The sequence below is a fragment of the Podarcis muralis genome, chromosome 10, assembly GCF_964188315.1.
Source record: "Podarcis muralis chromosome 10, rPodMur119.hap1.1, whole genome shotgun sequence".
Taxonomy (NCBI): Eukaryota; Metazoa; Chordata; class Lepidosauria; order Squamata; family Lacertidae; genus Podarcis; species Podarcis muralis.
In genome coordinates, this window is record NC_135664.1 from 45,691,653 (window position 1) to 45,705,204 (window position 13,552).

At 43.8% G+C, this 13,552-nt stretch overlaps 2 protein-coding genes across 3 annotated transcripts in view; one reads left to right on the forward strand and one right to left on the reverse strand.

The window, feature by feature from the left end:
• The window catches only part of MEI1 (meiotic double-stranded break formation protein 1), a 35,540-nt gene extending 26,067 nt beyond the window's left edge, over nt 1–9,473 (reverse strand). Inside the window, exons 1-7 of one of the 2 annotated variants that reach the window (XM_028747739.2) lie at nt 9,244–9,473; nt 8,670–8,793; nt 7,432–7,482; nt 5,155–5,228; nt 3,845–3,950; nt 2,163–2,366; nt 1,226–1,356 (exon numbers count right to left, since the gene is read on the reverse strand). In XM_028747739.2, coding sequence (XP_028603572.2) covers nt 1,226–1,356; nt 2,163–2,366; nt 3,845–3,950; nt 5,155–5,228; nt 7,432–7,482; nt 8,670–8,793; nt 9,244–9,381 — 828 coding nt within the window. In that variant the 5' untranslated portion in view covers nt 9,382–9,473. Of the gene's footprint in view, nt 1–1,225; nt 1,357–2,162; nt 3,401–3,844; nt 3,951–5,154; nt 5,229–7,431; nt 7,483–8,669; nt 8,794–9,243 lie in introns of those variants that run through there. The other variant, XM_077934928.1, reaches the window with a different exon arrangement.
• Nucleotides 9,474–9,508: 35 nt separating this feature from the next.
• SNU13 (small nuclear ribonucleoprotein 13) lies at nt 9,509–13,467 on the forward strand. The gene is made up of 4 exons (XM_028747737.2): nt 9,509–9,607; nt 10,587–10,759; nt 12,077–12,197; nt 12,742–13,467. The coding sequence occupies exons 1-4, from the start codon at nt 9,589–9,591 to the stop codon at nt 13,002–13,004; spliced, it is 576 nt and encodes a 191-aa protein (XP_028603570.2). The 5' UTR covers nt 9,509–9,588; the 3' UTR covers nt 13,005–13,467.
• Nucleotides 13,468–13,552: the final 85 nt, after the last annotated feature.

Sequence of the window (13,552 nt, forward strand, 5' to 3'; positions counted from 1 at the left end):
AAATAAAAAAATATATGACAGACCTTAGTTACAATTCATGGTTAATCTAGTGAGCTAAACCACAAGCCCGAATTTGGACCATGGCTTAGATCAGTACAACACAGCAGCAAGACAACTGGAGGAAAGCAAGCCAACCACAAACTCCTCTCTAGGAGCCCACACACTCAGGCATTTATGCTAAACCATGGTTAGGCTTACTCTGGCATGCAAACCAAACCATCTGAATAGATTTTATTTCTAAACTGAACAGAGAAAATGGTGTTAGAATAATCACAAAACTATGGGCAAATACATCAAACAGCTGTATATGCTGCTTCTAGTAATCATAATGGGCGTCATCCATTGTATTGTTACACACTACCCCAATCTTTGTGCAGTGCGAAGTTCTAGGGGTCCAGGCACTTACCCTGGGTTTGTGTTTCCTTTGGAAATGAGGCACAACAGAGACTGTGGTGTCTTTATGATATGCAGTTTATTTACAGATATATACAACCTAAGCTTACGATGGAGGGGCTTCCAGCATTACACTCCATGATGGTTCCATTTCTCCCATTGCTGCCACCTTGGATTCAAACTGTCAGCCCACATTATGCTTTGACCGCCCTGCCCCCCCCCCAGCTTCAAAGGCTGACCCCTTTTTCCTTTTTCCTGCCACAAGGAACTGAAACCCTAGAAAACTTCCTAGAAAACTGGCACTGTCTTCTGGCTAACAATCTCAGAGCTCAGAGAGGGGCTCCCTCCATTTGTTGGCTTGCACAGTCTTTGCTTTGATGATGGCCCACCTCCCTATCTTTGTTCTCTGCTGACGGCCCATCTCTCAAGCACAGAAAAACTGGTTTGGCCTGTATTTTGACACGGATAAATTCAGCATCTGGCAGCCCATCTTAATACTCCAAGCACTGATTAAACTCCAACACTTACTAAATCCAAGAGTTATGGGTGTCTTGCACCCACAAACTCATAACGGTATTATGAAAATGACCCCATGTGCAACCAGGAAAAAGCATTCCCACCCATTCTCGCAGAATACATTTAGATGCAGCATAGCACCTTTAATTTTCTTCTACAACACAAGGTATTCACTAATACCTATATTTAGTGAATACGTAACAAAAACTTGCCATTAAGCAAGTTCAGCATTCACCACTAATGCGTCAACTCAGAATAATATCAAATCTAGCACCAGATTTGTTAGGAGGATGGGTTAAATCTTTTTGGCAATTACCTTCTTGATCATTAAAGGTAATGGACTTTCTCGCTCAAACAACTCTGGGCTTGCAGAATCTGCTCCTTTTCCTGAATTACTCATAATAACTGAAACAAACTTATCATATTTCAGTAGCTGCTTTAGCAAACCTGCAATAGAGCAAGGGGAAAGAAAATGAGAAACTAACAAAACAAGAGATATTTAAACATCACATCATTGGGTTCTGAAACGTCTTTATGATTCCGATTCTATTGTTGCTCTACTACCAAACAATATTTTGACCACTCTATAAGCAATATTGTATTATCTATACAGATATCTACATCAGATTTTTTTATTTTCCATTTTCCATCAGAAAAGCAAAAAGCCATTGTCCCTCAACATTTTTTTTTTGGCTCTGTAAAGTCAAACTGACTCCTGATATTGCCTGGAACAGATGGTTAGCTATTAAGGAGTTACGCTTCCAATTTCCAAATCTCCTGTCCCTTCCCCACTTTAAAAAAACAACTTTTTTATTTTGCTAACAGAGCAGCTGGGCATTCTACAAAGTGCAGGGCCAACAAGAACCCAGCCATTCACCAACTTAATATGACATAGATCTAAATTTGCATATATACATATAAAAATCAATCAACTCAACTTTTGTTGATTAAAATTTGACCATAAGAGTACAGCATAGCATATCCAAATTTGTGTTAGGTGCCCAACCTTGAGGGTTTTTTTTTTGGGGGGGGGCTGTTTTTGGTTTTGGAAAAAAACTAGCAACATGCCTACACATGGGCTCAGAATCTGAAAGGCAAATTAAATCCTTATGTGCATGATAAGAGATTGAATTTTAAAATTGCTTTCTTCCACTTTCTATTCCAAAGCATTCCAGAATGAAAGGCATTACTAGCAGCATTTGAGAATACATCCCAAGCTCTTCCCCTCCTATTCCACTGATTGAGCACCTTACCCAAACAGTTAACTTGCAGCTCCTTGGTCTGTGAATTCTTTAGAGTAGTCAGAAAGAGGCCACACAGCCTCTCTGTGAAATGAACAAACAGCCTCTCTGCAGCACTGGGGACAGAGTACAGCTTGCCATAAAGATAACATACAGCAGCCTTTATGCTCTCATTTGGGTACATCAAACCTGCAGCCAGATGCTCCATCATGTTACATGCAGAGAGAACAGAAAAGGCAATTGTAAAGAGAGAAAACACTGATAACTTTGTCAATTGTGGGCTGGCCAACAGGGGCATCATTTAAGGAAGACAGAGGAGACAGTCACCCTCATCCTGAGTTTCATGCAATTATTCCTCATGAGCACCCTTATCCCCAGAAAGCTCATTGGTTCTGTATGCTGAGCTAACTGATTTTTTAAAAAAGTTAACTGAGCCTACATACTACATCTGCACATCAAGGTACAAATCCCTTTACTTAAAAAACACACAAAATACAATTTGGTTCTTGATAACTGATAACATAGCTAATATGAGATATCAAAATAAACACAATGTATGTATGTACGTTTAACTTCTGGGTTTTTTAACAATTTAACCTTGCACCTTATTGAATCTTTCCTCCATACACAAATGGGGACCCTACTGGCTTGTGAAATGGTAGTCTTACAAAACTCAGCTATTTACAAATAGCAGGTGACAAAACCCCTAATCATCTCCAAGTCATCCTTGATGTAAGGTCATCCCACAGTTGTGCTGCTTCCATTTTTACTACCTCACATGCTGCCCTTAGTCTAAGTTCCTGGATCTTTTTATTGCCTCTGCATACAGAGACCTGTAAGTCAACCTAGCTAACCACTCTCAGTTTAGAGTTTTGCCATGTTTCCAGTTGTTGTGTCCCAGCAGCTTGGTGTTGCTACTGCTTATCACGTCCCACTTGTGTGCCTCTCCTTCTCTAGTTCACCCAGTGTTTGCGCATATAGGCATGAAAAAACATTCTCCTTCACCAAAACATTGTCTGGATTTGTTCATTTGGATACTTATTCAAACTTGAAGCAGGCTGATCTACTAATCCAGTCTCACAAAGACTGCTCATGTCCAGTTTCAATACACCATATTTGTGGATCTTGACATAAGCTTGTGGTTTTTCCTCATAGAGGGAAATTGAAAATATTTTTGGAATTTGTTGAATGAGTCAACATTAGCTATATGGAAAGGCTTCCTATTAAAGCACAAAATGTTTTATGCCCCTTAGAGACTAAACACTCATTTCCACTTAGTTAGATTTACAAGGCTGACCACCACCTCTCCAAAAAAGAACAGGTAGTCTTGTGAATGGCTTTCATGAGCTTTGCCAAGATTACATTTTAGTCTCCTTGTTTGCTGCCACAAAATTTTTTAGGAGCATTTAAAAAGACAAAATCTCTCACCTTCACAGGCGTTCTTAGTTCCAACACTGCATTTACAGTGGTACCTCGGGTTAAGAACTTAATTTGTTCTGGAGGTCCGTTCTTAACCTGAAACTGTTCTTAACCTGAGACACCACTTTAGCTAATGGGGCCTTCTGCTGCCGCCGCACGATATCTGTTCTTATCCTGAAGCAAAGTTCTTAACCTGAGGTACTATTTCTGGGTTAGCAGAGTCTGTAACCTGAAGTGTCTGTAACCCGAGGTACCACTGTACTTGTAATACTTACTGTGTTCAACCACCCATACATCAGCAAAAATTGGGATGGAGTCTGCCAGTTTTCCAAGAAGAATAAACATGGGCAAGCTGCTTCTTGTGGCAGCTACCTTGCATAACTATAGTGGGGGCAAACAAGTGAAAAATCAAAGCAGTGAGAAAATGTCCTTACATAAAAAACAACAACAAGACAATTCAGCAGACTATCTTTTTGCGCTTTACCTCACAGATACAGTTGCACTGCAACTTGCATGGCAGGGTCCATATAGTTCTGCTTTCCCTAGCATTCTTTGAACTTGCTATTCAGAAGGAAGTGCCCTCACACCACCACCCACATAGTGAACTGATACAAGTTTGTTATCACTTATCTTCAAGTGCATATGTTGGGGAAACATTTGTGTACAGGAAGCACAGAGGTTTGGTCAGAGTCAAGTGGCAAAGCACAGAGCAAATGACACTTTGCATTCACTTATACTAATCAGCAACCAATTAGCAACCAAAGACATCTGAATTAGCAACAGACAAGAGATGAAAGCTTAGGATAAAAGAATTTACAATTTATTGCAGGAGAGTAATACTGATGCGTGTTGGAGGGAGGGTTAATAGTTGTGATGTCTGTCCCTTGTGATTCCTGAGGTCCTGCATTCAGCAGGGTTAAAATCCAATGAAGGATTCCATTGTTGAATTAGCCAAGCAAGGGATGTAGTTGTCACCTAAGTGACAACCCCTGGACAGTTAAGTCCAATTGAATTCGACTATGGGTGCAGCGGTCATCTCGCTTTCAGGCCTAGGGAGCCAGCATTTGTCTGTAAACAGCTTTTCATGTTGGCAGCATGACTAAAGTGCTTCTGGTGCAACAGAACACCGTAACAGAAGCCAGAGCGCATGGAAACGCCGTTTATCTTCCTGCCACAGTGGTACCTATTTATCTACTCACGCTGGTATGCTTTCGAACTGCTAGGTTTACAGGAGCTGGGACACAGCAACGGGAGCTCACCTCGTCATGTGGATTCAAACTGCTGACCTTGCAATCAGTGAGCCCAAGAGGTTCAGTGGTTGAGACCACAGCACCACCTGCATCCCACAAGTTGTCACCTAAGTCTAGCCATTAGTATAACAAAGGAAGCTGTTCTGTGCCAAAGGACAATTGGGTGGGCTCCTTCCCTTGCCTGGCTAGTAGTGAGAAAGACAAAGGCCAGAGTTTTGCATGTGAGCTGAACTGGAAGGAGGCAAGAAGCCTGAGAGTGAGAGCCATACTGAATGTGCATAAGTAGGAGTGGGAATCTGTACATTTGAAGCAGCAAAGAAATAATCTGTACCAACCTCTTTCTGACATTCATCCAATAGATAGTGCAGGTACCGCTCCAACTTCAGTCCTACTACCAGCAGTACCAAAACTGAACACAAGGAGGGGAAGGTTAGGCACAACACATTTCCCCCCTAAATTGATTTTTGAATTCTGAATTTATTGTTATTCACGCTTTATACTGTATTTTATGCTGTTTTTTGTTGCATCAATTGTTTTAAATTTGTTGTTAGCCGCCCTGAGCCCAGTTTTCTGAATTATTATTTTTTATTATTTCTCACTTGCTTTTAATAGGTTTTGCTGTGACTACTGTCTCTCACACACTTCCACTTATCTCATGCCTAGAAGGCACCGGTCCCAGCAGTTTTGTCTCTGTCCTTCTGCTTTCCCCTGAGAAACCCACTCTTTACCACTAAATTGGAACAAATTGCAATCCACGGAAAACCCAATTGTCATTGGTTCCGATTCAGCGCTAAACCGCGGGTTTTCCAGAGGGGCAAATGGAAGTGTGGATGAGCCCTACAGCTGGCATTATTACATAATAAAATATTGAACCCCACCTGCCTCACCAGCCTTTCCAGTGCAGCTCTTCCCTACAGAGCATTTGTCTGAAAGGAGTTGGGGGGGGGGGGAATGTGGCCTCCTTATCAGAGAAAAGGGCATCTTGCTCTTTCCCTTTAACTCAAGCACTACATCATAAGGTTATACATGATAACAGAAAGGAAGTCAACAGCCATGTGTCATATTTATAATGAAGAGAAATCAAGAAATAGCAAATCCCTACACACAACCAGAGCAATAGGTCCTGATGTCAGCAAATCTTTCAAGAGAATGATTTTTCAGGCTTAGGTGAAGGGAAAATTGTTTTCTCATAAATATACTCTAGGCTCTCTCCTCCACATATCGGAGCAGGACACAGAGAGAGAAATACAACTCAGGAAACATAAATTAATTTGTCAGGTATTCATATCATAAGTGTTTCAGTTCCTCAACACCCACCAACTGAGACGTGTTTTCTTGGCTCATAATCACTGCACAGTGATCCTATTCCATCTGTTCTACCAAAAAATAAGCTCATGGAAAACCTTGGCTTTGTTAAGAAGAGTGCAGCAGATGGTTCATGTGAAGCTGGTAAATCATTTTCCTAGTTTGCATAAATAGTATTAATGTAATTTTGATTCAAGAATTGGGTGTGTTCTTTGAATTCCAATAGCTGAGACCTATAGAGTCAACCTCCTTAGGTTCCTTGCTAAACTACACAGCTCCTTAAAAACTAGGGAAGTATTTGAAAATATGGCTTGAGAGAAGAAAGCCACTTAAGAGTATGTTCCAGTTACTTTTTTTATGCCAATTCACTTGAGATAACAATTTGAATTCCAACCCAATTCAAGAATGGATTGGGCTGTCGGGTTCAAGGTTCATTACAATATCTGTACTGAGTCATTTTCTACTGAAATCTGTATCATAGAATCATAGAATTGCAGAGTTGGAAGGGGTCCTGATGCGTAAACTCTGCATTAACCATAGCTACTATTACAGAAATATTTAATTAATAGAGCTAATGCTATGTGTGAGATGTATTAATACAATGAATGTATGTTTGATGAAAACTAATAAAAAATTAAGTTGGGGGGGGGAAAGAAATATTTAATTTCCGTACGTGTTTTCTCATAAAAATGTATGAAAATCTTAAAAGCTGAGTTACTCTCTACACAGTGCAACCTTAAGTGTGTTTACTCAGATTAACAAACACTGTTTGATAAAACTTACTCTGAAGAAAGTGAGTTTAGGATTGCAACCTTTATGAAATTCCTCATTTCATTTGGATTGGAGCTTTTTATGCTGATAAAAAAGCTAATGCAATTTTGACCTAAAAATAGTACAGTAATTGCTTCCCTTAAAGGTAAAGGTCCAGTCACTTCCCTTAGGTCCAGTCATGACCGACTCTGGGGTTGCGGTGCTCATCTCACTTTATTGGCCAAGGGAGCCGGCGTACAGATTCCGGGTCATGTGGCCAGCATGACTAAGCCGCTTCTGGCGGACCACAGCAGCGCACGGAAACGCCGTTTACCTTCCCGCCGGAGCAGTACCTATTTATCTACTTGCACTTTGATGTGCTTTCGAACTGCTAGGTTGGCAGGAGCAGGGAGCGAGCAATGGGGGCTCACCCTGTTGTGGGGATTCGAACCACCGACCTTCTGATCGGCAAGTCCTAGGCTCTGTGGTTTAACCCACAGCGCCACCCACACCCATTGCTTCCCATACCCAACAGCAATTCACCATTTACTTCTCACCTTCAATGAGTAAATCCAGTACACTGCCATCTTCCACAGTTTGCAATATCTCTGTTAAGATCAACCCACAGATTAATCACAATTATTTTTTGTAATCTATACTGGGGCTCCCATCTGTAACAAAATTGAACTTCCTTCTTAGTAATCATACACAGGATTGTGCTGCAGGGCTTAGAATTTTTTATGAAGATCATAGGGGCAGAGGAGAAAGATACGTTCTTCCAGCATGATCACATTTCCCCTTTTGGTAACCCTATTCTAGGTGTCATGAACCTGGGCTTCTGGTTAGGAGAGTCACAGCTCTTGAGTAGCAGGAAACAAGATAAATCAGCTGGGAGAGTTTAGAATGTGGTATATCTGGGGGTTAGAATTGCACCCAGGGTCAGCCTTTTAATGAGGCAATATGAAACAGTTCTGTTTCAGCTGGCAAGATCCACAGGGGCAGCAGATCCAACCATCCAACAGATCAACTGCTGCTGCTGAAGAAAGGAGAAGTGGCTGTGCCTATGGCTTCTGGCCTCACTGATGTGGAGCAAAGGTAAGGAAATGAATATATTTGGCACCAGCTTGGCTGCAGGAACTGCCAGGAGGCATACAAGGCGCCATCCAATTATCTTAGGGACTCCACTCCAGATTTGTGTAGTGTTTACTGCATAGACTTTTCTTCTCCCAGAGACATCCCTCAAGGCAGTGGGGATGGATTTTTCCTCAGGGATTACTCCCAAAGCCATTCTCACGAATGAGTATAACCAGGGGTGTACAGAAACCACAATATTTACTAGCACATGTATTGTTCCAATTTGCTTCATTATTAAGGTGCAAATCTGATCTGTTAAATCCAAAGCTCTGTTTCACCCCTGTTGACTCTAATGGGAAATCCAAAAATGGCTATAATTTTTCTTTCTTATTATGTAAGTAGATGAAATTCACAGGGAGAAAATGTGTCCCTCTAAACTTCAACATCCTTCCCCAAATCCCTGTGATTGGAATGCACTTGGAAAATAATTGTGATTAACAGTTAGACCAACAGTTGTTATTTACCAGGGGCAGAGGAAAAGAATAGACATGTTAAACACAATCACACATTTAACATTCTAGTTTGGCCTTTCCATCAGCTTAGTCTCTATGGTACACCATAGTGGAATAAAATACTTGCTTCCAATCTTCTATCCCAGAAAAGCCATGAGTAATACTTCTATACCTGTTACATTCACCAAGTTAGTATGCTTTTCTCTTACCAAACAAAGTTGCTATGAAATGAGCACACACTCTTTCGTCTTGTGCAAGCAATGGCATGACCAGGGTTGCATGCCGAATCAGAACATCCCGAAGGCAGGAAAGCACATGTTTCTTGCGTACTAGCTAAATATTAGAAAAGCAAAACTGTATCAGTTATTTATTGAGAAAAATAAGCAAAGCTTAAAGCCTCGTGCCAACCTGTACTGGAAGTTTTCAAATTCACTCTTAATTTCCTCCTAGAATGGAACACAGGATATAAAACTCCCTGTGCCTTTTACCTCCATCACCCAGTTATAGATCCCTTCCTGGGTCCTCCACAATCCACTCATCCAGCTCCACTACCTGCTACGCCCTGCTTTCTTACTTAATTGTAAGCCTCTTTGTAAAGCCTATTTTATGTACATGGCGCCATCATCATTACTGTAACAAATGTCAAGAGTAAACAAGAGGCCTTGCATTGCGGATAGGTCAGAGCCCCAAAATACAGGGCACACAGACCACCGGGAAGGTGAGGCAAGGGGCAAGGGAGAATGGGTGCTGCTGGCTGGGTGCCTCAGAGACGGGCGCACCCACCGAGGCCCCGCCATCCTGGAGCGTCTCAATGGCGCACGCCAAGCAAAGCGGCGAAGGCGGCAGCTCCAGGAGCCAGCGGGGGTCGTGCCGCGGGTGGAACCGCTCGCAAACGAGGAGCTCCGCCATCGCCGCCTCCATCCCTTCCCCGCTCTCGCTCCCTCTTCTCGGATAAGGCAAGAGCGAGAGATTTGGCGGCAAATGTTTGCGCAGGCGCAATGCCTGCCGCGCAACGCAGCGCCGTCCGAAGGAGAAGCCTGCTGCGGAATCTGTAGCGCTTCCGAGGCTGCTGTCTGGCGGCTTCGCGGATGTGTAGAGCCCAGCGACGGAGTCATCCTGCGGAATGGAATGATTATTTGCAGCACAGGTTGATCATTTTCTTAAAAGGTTGTGGGTTGGGGTTTTTTTTTCCCCTTCGTTTTTTTAGTATAGTTCTCTCTGTTGAAAACTGCTTGGAATTTCTTATGCTTGGAAGAACGTGGCGTGTAAATCCTGCACGCCGATAAAATGCACCTGAAACAAAGGCGGGGCTTGCCGCGCGATCCTAAGCATGCCTTCTCAGAAATCCCAAGAAGTGCATTGTGCTTTATTCCCTAATGACCACTTAAGGAGTGGAAACCCCACTGCACTCAGCGAGTCTTTCTTCATACAATCTGCGTAGAATTGCACTGTCAAGTGAATTGGACCTTAAGGATTGCATCCACATGTGCACATCCGGGCAGGATTCTAGACTATTCCTAGATTTCCCCGAAAGGACTGTAGCTGAGTGGTTAAGTACCTGCTTTGTAGGCAGGGAGTCCCAGGTTCAATCTCGGGCACCTCCATGTCGAATTATCCTTCTGGAAACTCGACGCCACTCGGTGTAAGCAATCCTGGACTTAAGTGGACCGATGATCTAATTTAGCATAAGGCAGCTTCCACCGGCCTTGTGGTCTGTAAATTCAGGTTAAACTATTCCTGGCAAGCTGATGTAATTTTGAGGACGAGAGTCACACCTGTTTTAATTTCTGTCTCGCCGCTGCCAGCTGCACAGGAGTCGGGAACAGGTAAAACCTAAATTTGAATCAAAGCACATTGTGGATGCGGCATACTGTGGATGGACCAGGCACTACATAGTTGTACTCTTGGCTGGCTGGCTCAAAATAACCACCGGATCAATTTCATTAAACGCCTTTATGGAGGAGGCGATCCCGCTAGGCTCCATAGGATTTACTCCCTGGTAAATGCGCATAAGATTGCCGCATCCCCTCTGAGGTCCGGTCCAGTTCCTGAGAGTTTCTTTCCTAGTCCGCCAACGCTAGAGGTCGCAATGGCGAGGTTGTGGGGCTTCATTTTCTCTCCCTAAGGGAAGGCCTGCGCGGAGTTTCCTGCCCTTTCCCCCTCGACGTCACTTCCAAGAGCGCGCGCGTCTGCCTTGCGTTCGAGAGCGTTGCGAGGCTCTTCCTCCGTGAAGCTTTCGGGCCGAGAGGATCGATCCAGAGCCAGGCGCTTCGAGTGGTTCTTCTGCTTCGCAGACATGGTGAGTGGACTCGGGGCGAGGCGGGCGGAGCAGGCGGGGACCCCGCTTTCCCGTCTGCGCTGGGGGTCGCCGAGGACGCCGAGCTGGCTGTACTGGCGGCGGGAGAAGGGGGCGAGGGGGTGGCCCGTGGAAATGTCACACGTGGGGAACGAGGGAGAGGCTTCCCCGGCATGGCCTGCCCCTTTCCTGTGAAAGGGGGGGGGGGCTGCCACGTGCGAAGCAAAGAAGCCTCGACTTCACTCACAAGGCGGCTGCTTCTTTTAATGTTCAAGTTAATGCGCTTTTTTAAGCAGCTCTGATTTATTGGAGAAACTTCGCCGTCACTCGTGCCGCTTGGGAGCGCCTTTGTAGACACGTTAGGGAGGCCAGGGCTTCATCTTGGCACCCACGTGCTCCTACTGCCTAGTTTCTCCGGTTCACTTCCGCTCTTTTTATTTCGCCCCTCCCCACCACCAACCATCTCATGATCATGCACATAAGAATCAAGCCTTTACCCCCCCCCCATAGGAGCCCCGAGTGAGGTTAGGCCAATGGTTTTCAACCAGTGTGCTGTGGCACCCTGGGCCTTGAATTATGATCAGGGGTGCCGTGGACAATACTGGCCCCTGACCCTCTTTGAATTATGATCAGGGGTGCCGTGGACAATACTGGCCCCTGACCCTCTTCCCTCCCTCCTCCGATGCCCTCTTGCCTCTCTGCCTCCCAAAGGCCTGCACAGCTGGCTACGAGCTCCGCAGGCAAATGGTGCCTCAGGGAGGCACCTCTCTTTGGGGTGGGGTTGCAGCTCAAAGACCAGAGGCGGCAGCTGCCCAAAGGACTCATAAGGAGAGGAGGCTGAGGGAACACTCCACAAGGGAGGGTGCTCAAAAAAGGGTGAGAGGCTGCCAGCTCTGCAGGCAAGGGGTGACATAATTGGGCTCCTGAGCCCCACAGGGGTGCCGCAGAAGGATGTAGTTGGGTAAGGGACTCGAAAAGGTTGAAAACCTCTGGGTTAGGCAGATTGCATGTGGCTAACCCAAGGATTGTCAGCTAGTTTCATTGCTGAATAACTACTTAGTCTGCCTGGGTTCTGTGGCCAGTATGTATTTTGCCTTTTTTCCTCATTGACTTGAGAGAAGCTGGAAAAATGGAATACCTGAACAGTGGAAAGTCTCTTTTGAACCAGATGTGGCCCTTCTCACATTGACCTAGCCATTGTAGGAACTCACAGACTTACAGAACTATCTTAGGTTACACAGAAAGAGGCAGCTGTAACAGCAAATGCTTGAAGAAAGAGAAATTGTTGCCTATACCTTGATTCTTTGTTTCCTTCTATAGACTGAGGCAGAAGTGAATCCTAAAGCTTATCCACTAGCTGATGCTCAACTCACCAAGACACTGCTTGATCTTGTACAGCAGTCCTGTAATTACAAACAGCTACGCAAAGGAGCCAATGAAGGTGAGATTGGGTTGAGCTTGTACCATTAATTGCCCATTCTTGTAGAGCATTAGGTTTGCATTGTCTCTTGTGGAAAAAGTAGTTCGTACTTTGCCTAAATATGCCCCCAAACACCTCTGCCTATTCTGTGGTTGTCATCCTGATCTTGGTGATTAGATTAACTTGCTACTATCAGTCCAGACACCCTGACTTTTCCTACTCACTATTCCAGTTCTGCAAATTTGGGGCAGTAGCAGGAAGGTTATCACAAATAAGCAATCTTAGTTGGGGAGATTGTTTTGTTCATGGCCAAAAATTCCAGTGGGCAAATGGAAGTTTTAGGATCCACCCAAAAGTTCTTTGAATCCCTAAGCTTGTCTTTGAGAAGTAACGGAAACTTAATTTTTTGTAGAATCCAAGCAATTATCCAATAGATAGGTACATAAAACCTTTTACATTGGATTTGCCCTCTTAATGTTGCAACTAGCTGCTTGTTTGATTTTACTGAGTGAGTCCTGGCAGAGTGAGGAAATGGAGTTTTCATTGTACCATTTCTTTTCCACAGCTACTAAAACTTTGAACAGAGGCATTGCTGAATTCATTGTGATGGCTGCAGATGCGGAGCCCCTTGAGATCATCCTTCACCTCCCACTACTTTGTGAGGACAAGAATGTGCCCTACGTGTTTGTGCGCTCCAAGCAGGCCCTGGGGCGGGCATGTGGTGTTTCTCGGCCTGTCATTGCCTGTTCAATTACTATCAAAGAAGGCTCACAGCTAAAGCCACAGATTCAGTCTGTCCAACAAGCTATCGAGAGACTATTGGTCTAAATCTTGTCAGACCTCTCACTTACTAAACTAAAATAACTCTGTGAAAGCTGAGTCTTGTCACTTGTACAATGTTTACTACTGTTTTTGTTTTCCACCAGATCTCCCTTCTGCCTGCCTCCATTACACTTCTTGCCATTTAGATGTTTAACAAGAGAATGTCCAGTCTTTTGTTTTAAATTCTTCATTCTGATGCAACTCTCCCCAGTGGAATTTTAGTTAGCCTATCCTTTTCGGCAATAAACAAACTTCATTTGCAGAAGATTAGGCTGAAGATTTGTAAATACAAAACATATGACCTTGTTCTGGTCAATATGATGTTCACCCATTGAGGGTGTCCATCTTTCAAATACTAGTCCTAATACAACTTGATAGAACACTGTTAGAAATAAAGGGCAGATGAAATAATATTGTCAAAGGCAGTGGCTTTAACTTTTTATATATATTAAAAACACAATTATGTTTGTATGTTGTGTGATCTCAGTCTTTTGTGTGGTTTAAAATATTTGCTGGATGGCCCGAATATAACAGGATGACTAAAGCCTTAGTCA

Excerpts from the sequence above, each read along its gene's own strand:
- SNU13 (XM_028747737.2), top strand. Across the intron at positions 10,760-12,076 it reads TCTTCTGCTTCGCAGACATG|ACTGAGGCAGAAGTGAATCC; the intron begins GTGAGTGGACTC and ends TTCCTTCTATAG. Across the intron at positions 12,198-12,741 it reads ACGCAAAGGAGCCAATGAAG|CTACTAAAACTTTGAACAGA; the intron begins GTGAGATTGGGT and ends TCTTTTCCACAG.